Consider the following 18,068-nt stretch of genomic DNA (forward strand, 5'->3'; position numbering starts at 1 on the left):
AATGCTAGATTGTGTCAAGGCAAGTAAGAGACACGTAGGTAGATGTGTAGACGTGATTTGCTCAATGCTCCTACAAATGAATACGTGGCATGTGTTTAAAGTCTCTGTTTTATCTTCCAGGGTCAATTATGACAAAGGCGCACCTTGAGGTGAGCGGTTTGGGGGACCTTCCACCTCCGGTAATTGAGCTAGGTCCCGTCAATCAGACTATCCCGGAGGGGCAACCTGCCACGCTTCCGTGCGAAACGAGTGGGTTGCCCCGACCTGAAGTTCAATGGTTCTTCAATAACAAAGATCCCATAGATGAAGACGATGATGAACGATTTAACATTGATTCGCAAGGGACGCTTACCATTCAAGGTAAATTTATTTCTCCGATTGAAAGACCAACTGTGTGTAGGTAGTAATTATTACAGCTAAAAATGTCCGATAAGGTCCGATGACTAGCGTTCAGCAGAAATAACATTATATAAAATATGCTTAAAATGAGAATGATAACTACGTATTCTCTACGTACGTACGTACGTAACTCTCGCTATTGGACTGAAGATCTTCGTTTTGAGGATAGTGGAGTTTATACCTGTGTGGCATCAAGCGACAGCGGAGAAACCCGACAGGCAGCTACACTCACCGTAGCACGTAAGTAACTTCATTAAAATCATTACTTGCGTTCGTGAGTACGACATTTACATTAACAGAATTTTATGACGTTTTTATCGCAGAAAAACAATTGAACAAGGAGCTAATATAAAATGATGTAGTGAGCATTGTACTGATCGCACGCTTATTGTTCTTACTGCAAGCGAATCTTGGACATTAGCTAGTATATACGATTATTATAATTACATTTAAATTCCGTCCTTTTTAGATGCAGTTTCATCACAATTTACTAATAGCTCCTTTTTACTCGGTCAAAGTATTTCTACTGGGACAGCTATATTCGTCTGTGACTTAAAGTCGGATCTTAAAAGTGTCAACAGGAGGTAATGTTCATTTCTATAATTGTCTATACCTCTATTTATCATAACACCCCGTGAATGGGTTGTGTAACATTTGCAGCGGTTCACGACCCAAATGTGGCGTTTAGTCGGGCGCCCTCACCTGCCCTTCTTCCGGCGGCACCATCGCGACCCCGAGCGGTGAACATCAGCGACACGTCCGTCACACTCGTTTGGGATCGCTCTGGCCAGGGAACAGACGACACGATGGGCGCCATGGGCGGAAGCTTCAATCGGGTGAAAGCGTATACCATTGAGTATTTTAGCGCAGACCTAAAATCCGGCTGGGTGACTGTCGCCAACCGTATAGGTCCTACGGAACTTTACACGATAACGAGTCTCAAGCCCGACACACGGTACGTGTTTCTTATAAGGGCAGAGAACGCACTAGGAACAGGTCGGCCGTCGGAACTCTCCAAGGTTATTAGAACAGTCGGCAGTCGTACAGCCAGCGCTCCAGATCACTATCTTTCGCGAGCAAGAACCCAGCTAAGCATTACTGAGGTAGCTTTAAAAACAGTTCGTTGATCTTGTCGTTAGATTTAGGTAGCCCGTAAACACAATTTTAATTTCCTTTTCAATCCTTCACTTACGGTAATTTTATCCGAATACGAAATATTTTCTAACTCTGATATTCCTAGCTGCGCGCGGCCTTTTATTCTATATATTTTCTACAGCAATAGACGGAGTTTAACTTAACAATGACCAAATTCAACAGCTCAAAAATTGCTAACTTTGTTCTCTTTTGAGTGAAGCACCTCGATATTTTTTTGGTCTGCAATATATGTTTGTGAGTTAATTGTGTCAGCGACGATGGATTTATATTATGTTTCATTATAAATGTTCACTTACTTCGTTTACAGTTGGTGTCATAAGATCGAAATTTTCAAAGTACTCCACCCAGTAATCTCTTCATATTGGGCCTTCTCCGGCTGAACTATCGCCATGACCTTGCAACCCCCTATATTTTGCTTGGGATTTCTTAAGTTACATATAAATAGTCGAATCATGTTATATTATCATGTAACAGTTATTATTGACTGAATTTGTGTTGTGTTAGGACGGCCTTCGACGTCGTTTGTGGCCTGTTTTTGATAGATTCTGCTCGTGCGCATGCTTAATTAGTACTGATTAAAGCCGTCCTCCACGATGTTTCTCGTCAACAACTTCATGTATCGAGTGTCCAATGTATTTCTCTCCTGAACGGGAATCAGTCGTCAGGCGCAACGAAAAAGGCATCAAAGTTCTTTGTAATGATCGCGCTACCTAAATTCGATCTCAACAGCCGCGTAAGATTTCTAATAAGCTTCACGCGTTTATAAGTGCCTCGATACCGATCCATGAACAATTAACAGCTAGGGACTCCGCCCCCCTGAAGCGATCACTGACCAGAGCCGCCGAGCGTTTAAATTTGCTTGGTTTTGTTATATTTGGCGTTAATGGGCATGTCTGTGCAGCCACTGGGTCTCTCTCTCTGTCTCCCCGCCGGCCTCACGAATAACATTTTTTTTGTTAAAGTCTGCACTTTACAGCTATCATTAATGCACCCTTGGCGGTAGCTAATCAATAACTAATCTCCTACATGCGATACAAGAGCTCAGTACATGAAATACGAAGAATCTGATGACGCCGCGCACTTATTGATGGGGCGTTCACTCTGGCGGCCTGTACTCATTCTACGTTGTTTTCTGTTAAACACATAATGTCTTCAGGTAACTTTACGGAGTGTAAAAGCTGTCAATTCGACCTCGCTCAGCCTTGACTGGATTATGGCTGGGGACAAAGATTTTGTGGAGGGCTTTTACATTCGTTTCAAAGACATGGTAGACAACAGCAACAAATACAACATGGTGACTGTGTGGGGAAGCAAGGTTACTCGTTACGTGCTCAAGGACCTCAAGAAGTTCACCAAGTATGAATTGTTTCTTGTACCCTTCTATAGAAGTGTCGAAGGTCCACCGAGTAACACGCGCGCCGCATCGACACTCGAAGATGGTTAGTATCATTAAAGGGAAAATTGAAAAGACAGGTACATTATTACTTGTTTCAGGTTATTAGATAGATAGAGTATTATTAGGGAGGTACAGGAGATCTTTGAGAGATCTAGAGAGAAACTATCAGTTTAGAGGTCGTATATAGGAAAGGTAGACCCATGGGGGAAGCGGAACATCGTGTTCAGGAGAAACAGAAACCTAGACTGAAGTAAATTATCTCTTTTTTTTAATGCGATGCCTAGTTGCTGTTTTTGTAACACTGATTTACTATGTTTTTGTATGAATCCTGTGACGAAAACACAGCTCCATCTGCCCCGGTAACCGAAATCTCTGTCAATGTGGTGAATACAACAAGCGTATGGGTACAGTGGAAGCCTCCGTCTCCACAACACCGCAATGGAGTTCTTCTCGGCTACAAGCTCCTCTTACTGGGAGCCATCGCGACGACAAACCAGAACGTCCTCACCAACTCGACCAACTATGTCTTCGTCAACCTAATCGACGGCATGCGATACAAGCTTCAGGTAGGTACATGGTCCTTCACTGCCATTCTTCTGTGCGGAGACTATACAGGGACTAAACAAGATAGGGGATGATCAGCCCGATAGGTTGAATCGTAGAAAATAATTGGTTTGCGTATGATTGCAGGTACTGCCGTACACTGCCGCAGGTGATGGCCCTCCGAGTCACTTCGTCGACTTTTCAACTGACGAGCTTTCTCAGCAGCCTGTCAGCATGAGCGGGGGGCCACTGTTACATAATCAGGTGTTAGTCGTGTTGCTCGGCTGTATTTTCGCCTTCCTTGTCATTACCGCCTGTATTCTATTCTACTTCTGCAGAAATCGACACGCACTCAAGACAACTGTGTCTGCGGTTCCTCCGCTCGCCACGAAAGGCGGCGATATTAAGTAAGAAGGACATGCTCTCCTTAAAAAAAAAGCTATATGTGGTGGATTGTACACGTAGCAAATACATACAAAATGTCAGCTGAATAAAATCTACTTATGGTAGGAAATATATAATGAAACGAGAAAGATAGGGAGCCGGTAACTCTGTAGGTAGGTAGATCTTGTTTTAACCTAAACCTACGATTTAGTAGAAACTTAAACAACCTGAGAGCGCCTGAAAAACACAATACTTCGCGATGCCTTCGTTTATTTGCCTGTACAGGCTACAACAAAGCATTTAGCTCAACAAATAACTGTAGACAGAGGATCTATACAAATAATCTTAATGCTTTGTGCTGTTTGTCTCTAAAACTACTAATGCTTCCGTATGTTCGCTGCTTTGTCGTGCGCGTGATTGTTCCATTGTTGTTTTGATTAGTAACTGTTTCACTGCCTCACTAACGCATCATCCCGGGGTCGGTTTGGATACATGGGCACCAATGAACGATTGTTATGGTGATGCCAATAAGGGCCCTTTGGCAACAACTACCACAGTCTACGAGAACAAACTCAGCGCCCTCGAAGGAATCAGCTATTGCGCGTAAGAGAGAATAACAAGCTACCATTGAACATATACAGGACCACGGGTCTGTCCAGTTTATAGAGTTACTTTCTATTTAAATTTTACACTAACTTAGTTTTCATAACTTAGAAATAGTTGAAGTTTAATAGAAATTGTTAACAATCTGTATAGCTTTGAACTAATTGTCAGAGACGCGTTATGAGATTTGCCTTATGAAACTTCTGCTAGAGTTCGCCATTGATATGCCAACTAACCATGACTATTAAACGATCTCTGAAATTCCTTGTTTCTGTATTTAAACTAGAAAAAAAAAATTGAGGCTTTGTGAGTTTTGGTTAGAACAAAGCGGATCTCGCTACCTAAAATCATTGAACTCGATCCGCAGCTGTAGAAAGTTTGGATGAACACTTAGACCAAGGGTGAAATGTGTTTTTCAAAGTTATTTAAGTGCTAGAGATTAATTAGAAAGCTTGCTGACGGCTAGAATTTTCTTTCTTACCAACTGTAGCTGTGTTGGTTTCGTGAAAAAGCGTCACTTCCATTATCAGATATTAGGCCGTACTTGGAAAAGAAAAGTGGAAATCGATCGGTACATTTAGCATCGATACAACACACTATATTTATCTGATTTAATATCGTTCTATTTCTTTTTTTTACTTTCTATTGATCGTCGATTCTCAGATTTGTGTATCTTTGGAAACTGGAGTAATTTGTGGATCCGTTGAAGATTTTCCTAGGTAATGATAAACATCAGTGTTTCAGCATCTATATGATCCATGGACTAAATTTCTTCGCTATTATCTATTGCACGCATTTGAAGTTTGGAGTGATAATCTAATATTGATGATATTTACTTGAAACGGACTTAGCAAAGATCCTAAATGATCATACTGAAATATAGTGAAGAGTGTTTAATCCTTACTTACAGATCGATGCTTGAAACGAATAGGTTCATACATCGATCTGACGGTGTTTTTAAATACGCTGTTCGATGACTCACGTAACAACACTTCAGGGCATAGAGTTGTTACTTCGTTGAGTCTTACGCTAACTTGCGAGAAACACTACTAGCAGAGCCAATATCATGGATGGAAATAAGAGTATTAGTACCTAAACTTAGCTCACGATAACAAACATGTCATAGTATCAATGGGCAGCCTCGCAATTTCTTCTTAGGTTTTCTGATCATTTAAGTTTCGTTTTACGAATTGGTTATCCAGTCTAAATAGTTATGTAAGGCATAAGGCGACGCTAATACGTTTCTCTATTAGAGTTAAGGGAAGTTTGAAATCGTAGCTGGACATATATTTTGTTTCATGTAACGCCTTCTGAAGAACGCGGCAGCACCAAACGTAGAGCCTAAAGCATTTATTTAGGCAATGGCTTTCTGTGAGGTGCAGGTCTAGTGTTGTGGAATATTCCCTTAGAAAGGCAGTCCCTACGATTATGGTAGTTTTGGGGCTATGCAGATAGTGATTGCAATGAATACTAAATGATTTCATAAGCCACATGTGCCTATACTGTTGTTTTCAGTGAGTATGCGTTGCCGAACGTAAAGGAGAGCGAGTATGCCGAAGTTGGACAGAACTTGAACACGTTTGGAAAGCGATATCAGGGCTCACAGCTCGGTCACACACCCAAGCCGTACGCGTCAACGGCGCTTATCCACGGCCCACTCGATGCTGCTGTAGGAGGCGCTACTTCGGCGGCAGTAACCCGAGGAGCCAACAACGTTGCGGTCACGCTCAAATCCCTCGCTTCTAGGGGCTCTGACACAACACGTTACACGAATGCCGGCGGCCTGGGCGGCATCTGCGCAGGCTCCGGCCAGGTAGGAGCAGCTACTACTGGAAACGTATCAGCGGGAGGAGGAGGAGGAGGAGGAGACGGCCAAGCGCACGAGTTCGAAAGCCTGTTACAGGCCGCGGTGCAGGCAAACAGCGGTGGCACTAGTATGCACAGTAGCTCGGGGGACTCTGGTAGTTTCGGTCGCCGATCGGGCCTGAGCGGCGGCTCCCAGCATACCGAGTGCAGCAGTTGTAATGGTGCGGGCCACGGCGGTTGCTGCTCGGATGAATGTCCGTCGGAACCGATCTACAATACCGTGTCAGAGGATACCGGCTTACCACATGAGAGCTTCGCTACATCTGCAATGAGTGTTACTGGCGTTGTTGGGGCTGACGGTCTTGGTCTCGGAAGTGACGGCTGCGGCGGCGGCAATGGAATAGGAGTCGCCGTCGGTGTAGGCCTAGGCGCGGTCAGCGCGAGAAACTACAACAGCCATGGAGGACAGTTACGTAGCGAAAAGAAGCAACTCAAACTGAAGAATAATTTAAACAATTTCAACTCGTTGCAGCACATGGATGATAGCATCACATTGCCATCCTACACTAAGCCGTCGCTATTTTCACCTAATACACCGGCTGCCAGTAGAAGAGGCAGTGCGGTTACGCGAGCCCAATTATAAGGCAAATTCACATACAAACAAAAAGAAAGTGGAAGACCTTAATAATACAAGCGATATATTATATCTACGTATCTTAGCGGAACTGGCTTTATCTAGCTAATGTAAATAGACCGGCAGTGCAGGAGATCAGACAGCTTGAACGACGAGTTACGCAAGCGCATTTTGGTCAGCCCCAATGGGCCCACAAGATCAGTTGAAGGGGGCGCTTCAGTATAAGCTGTCAGGGTCAACATGCATAAACTAGCGCATGCAGACTTAAGAAAAAGGAAGCAATAATTAGAAACATGTAACTGTTAACAAATGATAGCAACTGCTGATATACACTTAAGAAAGCAGAGATAGAGGACGAGCTTGATGCATTTACAGACTGCAACCCTGCAGATGAAAACCAGCGCAGCGAGTGCAGTTGAGAAAGGAACAAGTTTACCGCTGGGTTTAGAGCGAACAACGCCAGTTATGGGACTCATAAGGGGCAAATGTAAAACCACGATGACAAGCAAAGACGCATGCGATAGCGGATGTGTCGCCGTCAAGCGGGTGTGAGAAGTCAGAAATAATATGAACTATTATAAAGGGGTGAAATATCAAGGTGACGCCGCGATATGTAAATAATGAGCGTGAGCAGACGAATGAGGAAAAATGTCAAATTAACGTTGCTGTTACTTCTGGCAATTGGTAGAAACGTCCGTAAACACAATCGCTTGTGAGGGAACTCGGACGACGAGAATGACACCCCATTCTGGTATATGTGAGGGTCGTTGCCGTAAATTCGTATTGCTTGGCAAGCGTCAGTACGTCAAGGACGTCATAGGCCAGTTGAGAGAGCTGAAATTAAGATGCAATAGAAGCAACGATACAGGCAACATCATATGAGTTCGGTGAGGGTTGATTACAAGGACGATGCCATATCATGTTGGTGCCTAGTCAGTATAATGTCAACAGAGACATTGATGTATCAGAGCTCTATAGATGTTAAATCAGAGATGATCGTAGCGACCGGGTTACGAGATTGCGAGCCGATTCATTTAGTATTTATACACGCGCTCCGCCTAGGTGCAGCTGTCAGCAATGATCGATTGAGCTGGTATAACTATTTTTTGTTATCGTAAATATAATTAAAAACCGATAATGAACAATCACGCGTACGCAGACGTCGTTGCTGATAAATGCAATTCTAAGTGTTATCCTATAGATTGACTCCCACTGATATTCTGCACAATCTCACCTATGCCAGGGCCCCATGCCGACGATAGGTGAGCGTTATATGCGACGAAACATACTCGCAGCGACCGGCAGCGCCAAAAAATATAAAACAATGGCAAAAAAATACAATTATATATTTGTACATATCGCCCTGTAGTGAGTCAATAGCGAAGCGAAGAAGAATAGACCGAGTGAAGATCAAATCAGGGCACAATTCTCACTTGGTTTAAGCGAGTCAGTCGATCTATTCATGTCAATTGAACTATGTTCAGATGACGTATTACTTTTTTTTTTCTGCTAAAAATAGTCAAAACGTTGCACGGATTGAGGAACACGTTCCAAAAAGTACTTATGACGCTTTTGATTATAGTCTCGGCCGGTCTAGACCCATTTCGTCAAACCCACTAAAACTACTGTTAAATGACTTGTGCTCTGTACAGCGAGTGTATATAATCATAGGCAGGATAGAGAGAAATCAGATCGGATGCACATAAACACATGTTTATCTGATAGACAGACGTTTGCATCAATATGATAAATGTACACATCCTATTTACTCATCACCATATCAAAAGGTCATAGAGAAAAGACTATTATTTATTTTTTTTTTGCCCTCGCAATGTATTAAGTAGATCTTGGATTTGTGTCACATATACAAAGGTTCGTATCGCGTACATTTCTTTTTTTCTTTCCAATTTTAAACCGATCAGTAATATGTGTACGAATGCTTGGAATATTCTATAGACATCCGTATTCAATGCAGCCTTCGAATTCACGCAAAGAGGGTAAAAACACGCGCTCCAGAACCCTCTAACTAACTGTCATGTCGGTTTTCGTTAGATCCGTTGCACAGTCGTTCAATCATAGAAGAATTACTACGAAAAATTCGGCCGATTTCAGATCGTGTCTCAGATAGCTTTCTCTGCACTAACCTTAATAATTTACATCGTTTCGATATCACAACTTAAAAACAAACTAATCAGGTACGCCCATCTTGCTTCCTATGTAAGCGTCATTTGAAAATTGCAAAGCAGATCAACAAGGATATCATTTTTTCGCTGCGAACAAATTCGGGAAGACAGAACGGGAAGCTTCTAATGTACAGCTTCTCGCTATTTAGCACTAGCGGCGAAAAAATCTCCCTAGAAATGTCAAGCTTAGCTGCAATAGTATATAAACACAAACCTAAATAAGGCCCCATCCCCTCGCTACTGGGGCCCAGAGACAAAAGACAACGGCTAATCAAATGTGTGACCTTTCTTTTTTTTTTTTTTTTTTTTTTTTCTATTAATTTAACGCGTCACTTCACTGACTGTTCGTGACCTGTTGAATACAAAAACAGTATAATACACAGCCGAAACAAACATTAGGTATTCACTAGACGAATACACGTAATAAAATTGACACAAGAAAACTGACAGAGTATTCTACTATTGCTATTATATCTAGTGATGATGAAGGTGACCATGATCATGACGGTTGGGGTGGAAGATCAGTCTTACTGCTAAGTGAAGTAAGACATGAATATCATAGGAAGTGTCTACTGTAGAGTGAAGCACGCATAATAATACAATACGTATTATATTAAAGGAGCACAAAAACGAGCGAAGATATAGAAAATGACAAACAATAGCAACAATGATGAGGTGAGGCGAGACGTTAGGTCAGACGGACGTGTCTGTGAGTGTGTGTGTGTGTGTGTCTTGAGGTAATAGTCTGACAGCAAAAATTACGCTAATTTGTGTCTGTGTGAGCGTTGTATTACTGGTATTCTATCACAAATCACTCATAGTTCAATTGTACTTCACGATTGATCATCTTCGGTCATCTATCGGCTGTTTAGAATGACGGTGACACTTCCCACCGTATGTCTAATGGCACACCTTCGATGAGTGCTGGATTCTGTTACGGATAGCTAACATAATAATAATAATAATAATTTGTCTTTTTAAGAGAAAAAGTATTTGTGCGGCATGCAATATGGCGCAAGCCATAGGAGAGTCAACGATTGGTTTTCCACCTTACGGCAGCGACAGTGCTCGTGACGGCATAGCCCCAACGCCCCAAAAGCTGTTCTGCTGTCGCAAGCGACGGGGGGCGAATCCTCAAGCAAAAGTCTCAATTCGTGGTGTTGAGAGACTTGTATCAATCTGCTTCTTGGACGAATCCGCAATTGATCCGTTAGGCAATTATCAATGCTACTGTTTTACGCTGCTTGTAAACGTAATGTTTTTTTCTTTTGCAAAAACAACGCTACGGTAAACGTGAACTGCTACAGCCGATGAACAGTTCAGAGACGGATGAATTTGAATGAATAGATGTACGTGACCAGAATGGTACGCGGTTAGAGATAGCTGAACACCAATTATCCGGATTAACAGGATTTGTCAACACCACTACCAGCCTGTGATAATGTAATCGTTTGGCAGCGAATAACAGAAAACGCTGTCGAAACAGAGATCGAACACGGAATGATAACAATATATGATCCAACACTAATATCTCAGCGGCGATAGTGATTACTATTATGATTATCGGAAACGTCACAAATAGCGGACAAATAGATAGCGATGGAAATTTGCTTCGCTATAGTTTTTTTTTTTTTTTTTTTTTACTGGTACATTATTGGACCTGCTGATGAGCCTGTAAAAACAACAGTGTCGTTTATCAAAACAAACGTGCATGTATGCCCCCCTTTAGTGTCTACGATTCTCGTATGGGAACCTTGTCGTTGAAAAACGTATAAAAATAATAATAACAGTAATGATAATGTGCGTGTTTCCTCAGGCATGAAGAGGGTTCAGACAGATAAAAGGCAAAGTTGAGTTGGCAAATGGCAGATGGAGTGAGGAAGGACCGCCGACGAGTCTAGTTGGGTAGTCGCGTCCGAAACGTGAACAAGAAGGTCACAGGACAATATGAACGTCATAATATTATGGATAAAGCATAAAAATTAGAAGGAGACAAGAAAGATATAATGAAACGATATATGAATATTACGAGGTGGTTATGTTGACTAAGTTCTAACTACTGTGTAAATAAATGATTTTGTAAAGGGACTTCTTTGAATTCAATTATAGGTCGAAGAATAGAAAATGTGTTCGATCGACAAAATCGCAACCTTCCGTTAGAAGCGTTATCTAGTACTTAATCGATACTGCATATTCTTAACGTTACATCGGAAGCGGTCGACAAATGGCTGAAGCTAGGTAGATGCAAAGTTCAATGTTCGTTTCACGTTAAAACCGTACGTAAAACCTGTTAAACAGATCGTACCTCGAATACAGTAAGTTATGAAAGTATTAAGCTTTCCGTACTCACTTCAGACAGGAACTGCGCATCACTGGTAACACAGCAGATGTAATGCTGCAAATAACGATCAAAGGTAACGTTTTCACTAGCAGATATCGACACACGAAGCTGGCTGGTTATCTTAGCTGAAGACAAATCGTGTCAGGCTGCTGTAGGTGCCATTAGTAATATGTCCCTAGTTCTAGTGTGAACAAATTAGATCAAAACAAAATGGCATGAACTTTGCCTGATATGGGTAACTTCTACTTGGATATAGGCTGTACGTTATACGTTTTTTTTTCCAAATTTAGAACTCTTGCATTTAGTTTCCAAATTTTAGTTATCATTGGTACAGTGAGTGCTTATTTCGATACTTGCTCTAGCAGCACAAACGTTCGCAGTGGGGGCCTCTGTGATCAATAAATACGCACTTCAACGCGATTATCGCTGCCCGCCGCTGGATATATACATAAATAGTATGATGTATGCTTTTGTTCTTCACTCTAATTGAACGAAGTGTAAATACATATTTACGTTAAACGTTGTGGTTTTGTTAATTGTGTTGGCTTACTTATAGATGTCTATTAGGTGAAGAGCGACCATATTGGCTGATTCGCTAACCCATTGTCTAACAACAGCTTCAGCTCTTTTGTTGTAGGTACGTAGTTAAGGGGCAAACGTTTGAGCAAACAGCTGGCGGAGCACGTACCGTGTACGATCGATCCCTCTAATGCAGCCACAATCAAAAGTCCCCCGCAATGAGCTCATTCGTGTAAGAATTGCGTCGCAAGCAACAATCGCAGATTGGACAGCAGCTAACGAGTGCAGCTGGCAGTTGTTGTATATCTTCAGCACAACGGTAAAGATGACAATCGGTCGATTGAAGCCAGTCGAAGTCAACAGGGACGCAGAAAAGAGATACAGAGTGCTAGGCGGCACCAAACGCCTGGAAGTCTAAGGATTAAGCCAATGGAATACCTATGTAGGAATGCGGTACTAGTGAAGAGATCTGCCATGTATACCTCGATGGCTTGAATTTTGAAAGTATCGATACGCGCCTACGCAAGTAGTTCACATCTAGCTTTCTAGCTCTAAGATAAGGTGAATTGGCCATGTGTGCTGTAGACGTAATGTCGATGATGGAAGGCACCCCATGAAGTGCATGCGTGTGCAAGTCCGTCTGTAGAAGCGTATGCGTCGCTTGGCGGCTTAGCCCGTTACTGTGTTAACGATGGGAGGCCCCCTGAGTGCATTAGAGTGCACCGCCGTAGGAAGGTGGCTGTACTAGTAGGCCGCATGTTGCTAATGCAAGCATTGCCGGCTTGCTGACGTCGAAGAAATGACGCTGGTGTTGCGACGCTCGTATAGTGGACCTGCGCTTTTATGGGACGCCGACGGTGTACACTCTGTGGGTCTTGTGTGTCAACTGGGCTAAACAAACAATGATTATGTCAAAGACAGAGAGAGGAGTTGCGAAACAGAGGGAGAAAGGGACAGAGGTATCTAAGAGTTCCACTTTTGCAATAGAGTGTAGATGCAGACACAGTGGAAAGCGGTGGTTCGGCACTGGGCTTTCTGAGTGCACACAGAGGCAGTGCCAATTAAGACTGCAATGGCTTTGCTTGTGCTGTTTCGGCTGCTGCAAATCGTATGGGGAGTTAACAACAGTTCGTTAGCTATTCGCTTGTAAGGCTAAAGCCGTCCCAATGCATGACGTTGTGTAAGCGCGCGGGTGGCGCACGAGTAGTAAAAGGCGTAGCGAAATACAACGAAGAGCTGCTGCGGCATCGGTTACGTTATTTGGGCCTATTCCTTAACAAAATTAGATTCCTATTATAAAGCCGGCGGGGAAATACATTTTTACACATTTTCATTGTATACCAAATTTAGAGAGGGCACGCTTGCGAAGTGAGGGATATGCAGAACTTAGGCCAACTAACCAAGTTTTCTATCAATGGATAGTGGACATAAGGTATTGTATCAAACATTTTTAGTAGTTATTTTGTAATAGATATCCTTTAGTAAACATTATTCCATAGAAAGGGACCATCATGCTCCTTGTTAGGCCACCGATACTCGTAATGACAATGAAAGTCTATCGTAGTGATATTGGCAACAGACCAAATGAGGCCCGCACGCCTGACGTATGTACGAACAGTTCTATAAATATGAGAATACAAATGATTTAGTTTGATCTAATTTAAAGCAACAAAGCCCAAATACGCGCCGTTTTTACAATACGGCTAAAATTCCTACCCAGTTTGTCCACGGCACATCATAGGAATTGGGTAAAGTCGACTTATTTTCAATGAGTAAATATTTCGAAAAATCCAAATTCGAAATACCGCATAGTAAGTAGGGTTGTCCACTTACTCCTGCTAATCAAATTGATGAAAACTAGGTGAGCTAAGCCCGTAATGATGATAAGATCTTGTAATCTTGTTTTCTTTGCGGTGATCTTTTTCAAGCAAACTATAAATGTCAACGAGCTGAAGAGTTTCATTTCCTTTGTTTGAATTAGATATCTGTTTTGGAAAGCAGGTGCGGCTCAAGGGCTAGCTATTGTATGATGCTTTTGTACTAAGCAATTTTTTCTTCCCCGTATCGCAATTAGATTAGTCTATAAAATGATCTAGTATCGCTAAAAATCGCGGGCTACGTAAAATGTTTGCTGTAAATGTAAACTGTTAAATTATTATTATTTTTATATTGATTTCCTGCCTCAATGTATGTAACTTAAGGCGGTGTCTGTATTTTTGGCTAGCCAAAGTGTGAAATGTAGATTCTTAGAAAATTTCAGAAATACTGCAAATGCGTCTACTTATTATGTTTTTGTCTGCTGAGCATTGGCGTGCAATAATAATTTTGGTGTCTGTAGCAGTCGCGGAAGGTTTCGACCGGTTCATGGTAGTCTGTGTTGTGTGGCAGGCCAACTTGACTCTGTAGTAGGCACACTTATCAAATTTATAGTCATGTCTGGATAGACAAGGAATACATGTGTCTGTATGTATGTATATACATAACTAGCTTCGCGAATCGATTGCGTCGGCGCTGTCTAGATTATTTGACTAGCTGTGGGTGGGAAGTGGTGCCTTCGTGCTTGCTACCAGTGAATTGGCCGCTTTATCTTGGCACGAGACCTATACGATATGTCTGTATGGTCGTCTGCCTCTCCACCTCTGGTAGGGGGGAGGAAAACGCGCTTTCTTCTGTCTGGCGTGTTTGGTTTCCCACCAAGCCAACTCCCGTCCGTCCCTTCATGCCTTTAACCAGGTTTGTCTTGTTGAATAAAACACGCAGCGACGGATCACAGTTAGGAGAGGGAAAAAGGGAAAAAAAACACCGAACGACTCCGGCCCGCCGCGCGACTTCACTCTTATGCTATCCACCCCCCTCGCCCAAGTTCCCGAGTGTCCTCGTTTTAGCTAGCTTTCCTCTTGTCCGCAAGAACTCGTAGTCTTACGTTGTGGGGCGGAACTAAGCACGATCTTGTACCCATAAGAACAAGTAGGGCACCAGAAGCAACAACAACGGCAGCGACAAATGTTATTGTTCTAGGGCGAGTGGGGCCCGCTCCTTTCAACTACTGTCACCAACGTAAGCTATGAGGGCAAAAGAAGGACACTACGAAATGGTAAGCTCATGGGAGAAAGGAGTATGTGAGTGGAAGGCAGAGGGGAAGATCACAAAATCGAAGAATTTAAAACAAACAAGCATGAAATATTCATCCTAGGATTGTGTATAATTTCATAAGTATTTTTGGCTTGGCTGTTTGCGGTTGCGAGAGCATTTCAAATCGACTTGTTTAACTTCTTGGCTAGCTTTATATTTACGATAAATAAAGAAGTAAAAAATAGTAGATGTACGTAATCGTTCTTCGTAACTTTCTGGTGTTAGTCTATTTAAACTACAGGCCAGATAGCTGGCTCCCATAGGTAAAGCGATACACAAATGCGCAGTTCCCGTGTAAGCGTCGTTCAGCGCAATGAAAGCAATTTTGATGCTTAGGCAGAATGGACTTGTCGAATTAGTTCAAGTCTCACCACCTTTAAACCCGTTAACATCATGTTAAGGCCGCTCTTCCCCGGCCTCAGCAACGAGGAATCGACGGTACGCAGCAAAGTGTGAGCCTGACAGCTACTTAGGCTACCGTGAAAGATCGTCTCGAACGAAAAACTGGGGGAACGCATATAAATAATAACTGGACGCAATATGAACACAATATGGGACATGGGGCTCAAGTTTTTTATCGAAACGTTTCACGATCCATCGAGAATTTGGGATGTCGTTATAGCCAAACGGTGCGATTTGGGGGGGGGCATATAGCTTAGCGACAACTATATTCTATCAAACCTCATATGATCGGAAAAAATATCATCGATAACATATTCAACATCGTAATCCACGGCCGCATTTTTATAACATTTCACAGTGTTACGAGTCATTCGTATCACGGTTAGATGAATAATAACTTACCATAAGTTACTTCGTATGTATTAGGTTTTCATCACGCTAGTGTCAGATGATAATGTACGTACCTTTTCCGCATTCTCGGTTCGTTATCATTGAGCAACGAGAAGGTAATAATCCTTAGCTGGTGCTAGGTGTACTCACTAGTTTCCTGCAGTTTTGCTTGCTATGGTTTGTGTATTTCAGGTATTACCTCCAATTAAGGATACTAACTAATGGGCATGAGCTTATCTGGTGTTACGGCGCTGCGATTGAATGATGTTGTCTCGAACATATTTACTCTGGCTGCTCATGGCTATTCGTAAGAAGGGCGAATGTCAGCGATCTATGCTGCCCTAAAGCTGGTGCTTACGAACGATAAAGGAGAAGATAAATCCAGCACATGAAACATTCGTCTTCCCCGAAAGTCACTGATTTCATGACAGTCCGCTTTCCTGAACAGTGCAATACATGAGCTCACCGGACGGAGGCCAGCGCACGGATAGGTCCCGAAGTCAGTTCAGGCAACGCTTTATAACGGTTAAATAAAAATGCGTAATGTCATCACTTCGTCATTTTTAATATGTGCCTTATTCAAGTACCTTTCGTTCGCACACTTCGCTCCGAGGGTCCGCGATAAGCTTTGAAGAACACTAATCAGGCAAGGGCTATATTACAGAGTGATCGGCAATTGCTTCTAGAAGACGGCTTCGTACTTATCAATGTACTGCTTAGGTTGCTTAAAGCCCTGGCCTCGCTCAAGCAAAAATAGAATGAAATGCAATCGTGTCTTAGCAAGTTTTAGTTCGCGTTCAAAATAGAAATATGAGGATAAAAAAACAGGTTTTTGAACCACGACCTAGCTCCAAGTTCACTTTGGCTTAACAAGAATTTTGTGAAGCCGATCGAAATGATTCCCTGCACAGAGGCAATGGGGAACGTCAATAGCGTTTGTTTGTAACTAACTCTTCGTAGCTTCCCGCTCAGCTACACCAACAGCAGCAGCAACAGTGGTAGCGGAAAACATCTGTCCAATTGTTTAGATACCGTCGAGAAATGCTAGGAGAGACATAACGTCTGAGCTCCCTTATGCTCCTCCATCTTTGACTGTATATCGTCGATATATATATATATATATATAGACGATGATATATATATATGAGAAAGTGCACAAGCCATTTCATTCATAAGACGCAAGATGTTTTCTTGCTCGTTGCTTTCTTAGCTTGTTTCTCTATATCAGAGCCCCCGGCCCTTGACGCTGTGGCCAACACTACCTCCTAACCGTCCTCAAAGGCCCCCCAATTTTCTGTTCTCTCGATATCAATCAGACTAGTCAGCACCTTCTCATGTCAACGATGTCTTCGATGCGATGCGTCTCCCAAGGGGACTACGAGAACACAACGAATGATTGCGAGTTTCCGGAGGTGGCCGAAAAGGACCATTGAGACCAAGCATATGGCAGTCGAAGGTGAAGAGCAAGACAAGGGCAATTGTAATCAAATTAGGCCACCGATGCTAGAGGGGAAAAGAGAGAAGCGGCCAAAGGGACGTTTCAGCGTCTCTCCCAGTCTCCTGGTCGTTTCTAGTTCATCTCTGAGGCAAAATTGTGGTTTCCTGCCCGTTCCTATAAGGAAGATGCAGACCTGGCAGTGTCTTCTTCCTACTCACGCGCTAAGGACCGGTCTAAAACGGAAAACTAGGTCTTACCACTAGCAGATGAGTTGATTAGCGGTAAGTCAGTTATCATAATTTCTCTGAGATGTCCTGAAGTGTTTATTCTACTCGGGTCACTAATTTTTTTTTTCTTTCATAACCATATCCGGCTCTAACTTAACGGGGTTTTGCTAGTGAAACTGGCCAACATGCTACATACTTTACTTCGTCTGTGTAATCTGGGTGAATTCTGTGTAAAACTTTTCAACTATCACAACTCATTAACAAGAAAGTGTGCTATCTTTTTTAATGACATAACCTTATGTGCTATACTAATTATAGTCTTTAGCAAGTTCAGGCCTATAGGCTTAGACTCCGATATCTAGTAAAATATTCCAAGTATTCGAACGAAGTCTGCTTTAATCTTTACGAATTTTTTTAAGACAAAGGTGCCCAGCGGATGCAGAACTTGGTCACCATGTGACCTTATGAATATTATATAGCGCCTTAAAAGATCATTAGAATCTTTGGCTATATATA

At 42.5% G+C, this 18,068-nt stretch overlaps 1 protein-coding gene across 5 annotated transcripts in view; it reads left to right on the forward strand.

The window, feature by feature from the left end:
• Positions 1 to 11,191, forward strand: part of LOC111244813 (protein sax-3-like) — an 87,005-nt gene extending 75,814 nt beyond the window's left edge. For 2 of the 5 annotated variants that reach the window (XM_086979850.1, XM_086979851.1), the window contains 8 exons: positions 121 to 360; positions 550 to 639; positions 1,060 to 1,502; positions 2,711 to 2,993; positions 3,296 to 3,516; positions 3,641 to 3,900; positions 4,319 to 4,480; positions 5,996 to 11,191. In XM_086979850.1, the coding sequence (XP_086835976.1) occupies positions 121 to 360; positions 550 to 639; positions 1,060 to 1,502; positions 2,711 to 2,993; positions 3,296 to 3,516; positions 3,641 to 3,900; positions 4,319 to 4,480; positions 5,996 to 6,929 (2,633 nt within the window). In that variant the 3' untranslated portion in view covers positions 6,930 to 11,191. The remainder of the gene's footprint in view (positions 1 to 120; positions 361 to 549; positions 640 to 1,059; positions 1,503 to 2,710; positions 2,994 to 3,295; positions 3,517 to 3,640; positions 3,901 to 4,318; positions 4,481 to 5,995) is intronic. The other 3 variants (XR_002671070.2, XM_086979852.1, XM_022792258.2) reach the window with 3 other exon arrangements.
• Positions 11,192 to 18,068: the final 6,877 nt, after the last annotated feature.

This window comes from Varroa destructor, unplaced genomic scaffold (genome assembly GCF_002443255.2).
Source record: "Varroa destructor unplaced genomic scaffold, Vdes_3.0 BEIS01000002.1, whole genome shotgun sequence".
Lineage (NCBI taxonomy): Eukaryota > Metazoa > Arthropoda > Arachnida > Mesostigmata > Varroidae > Varroa > Varroa destructor.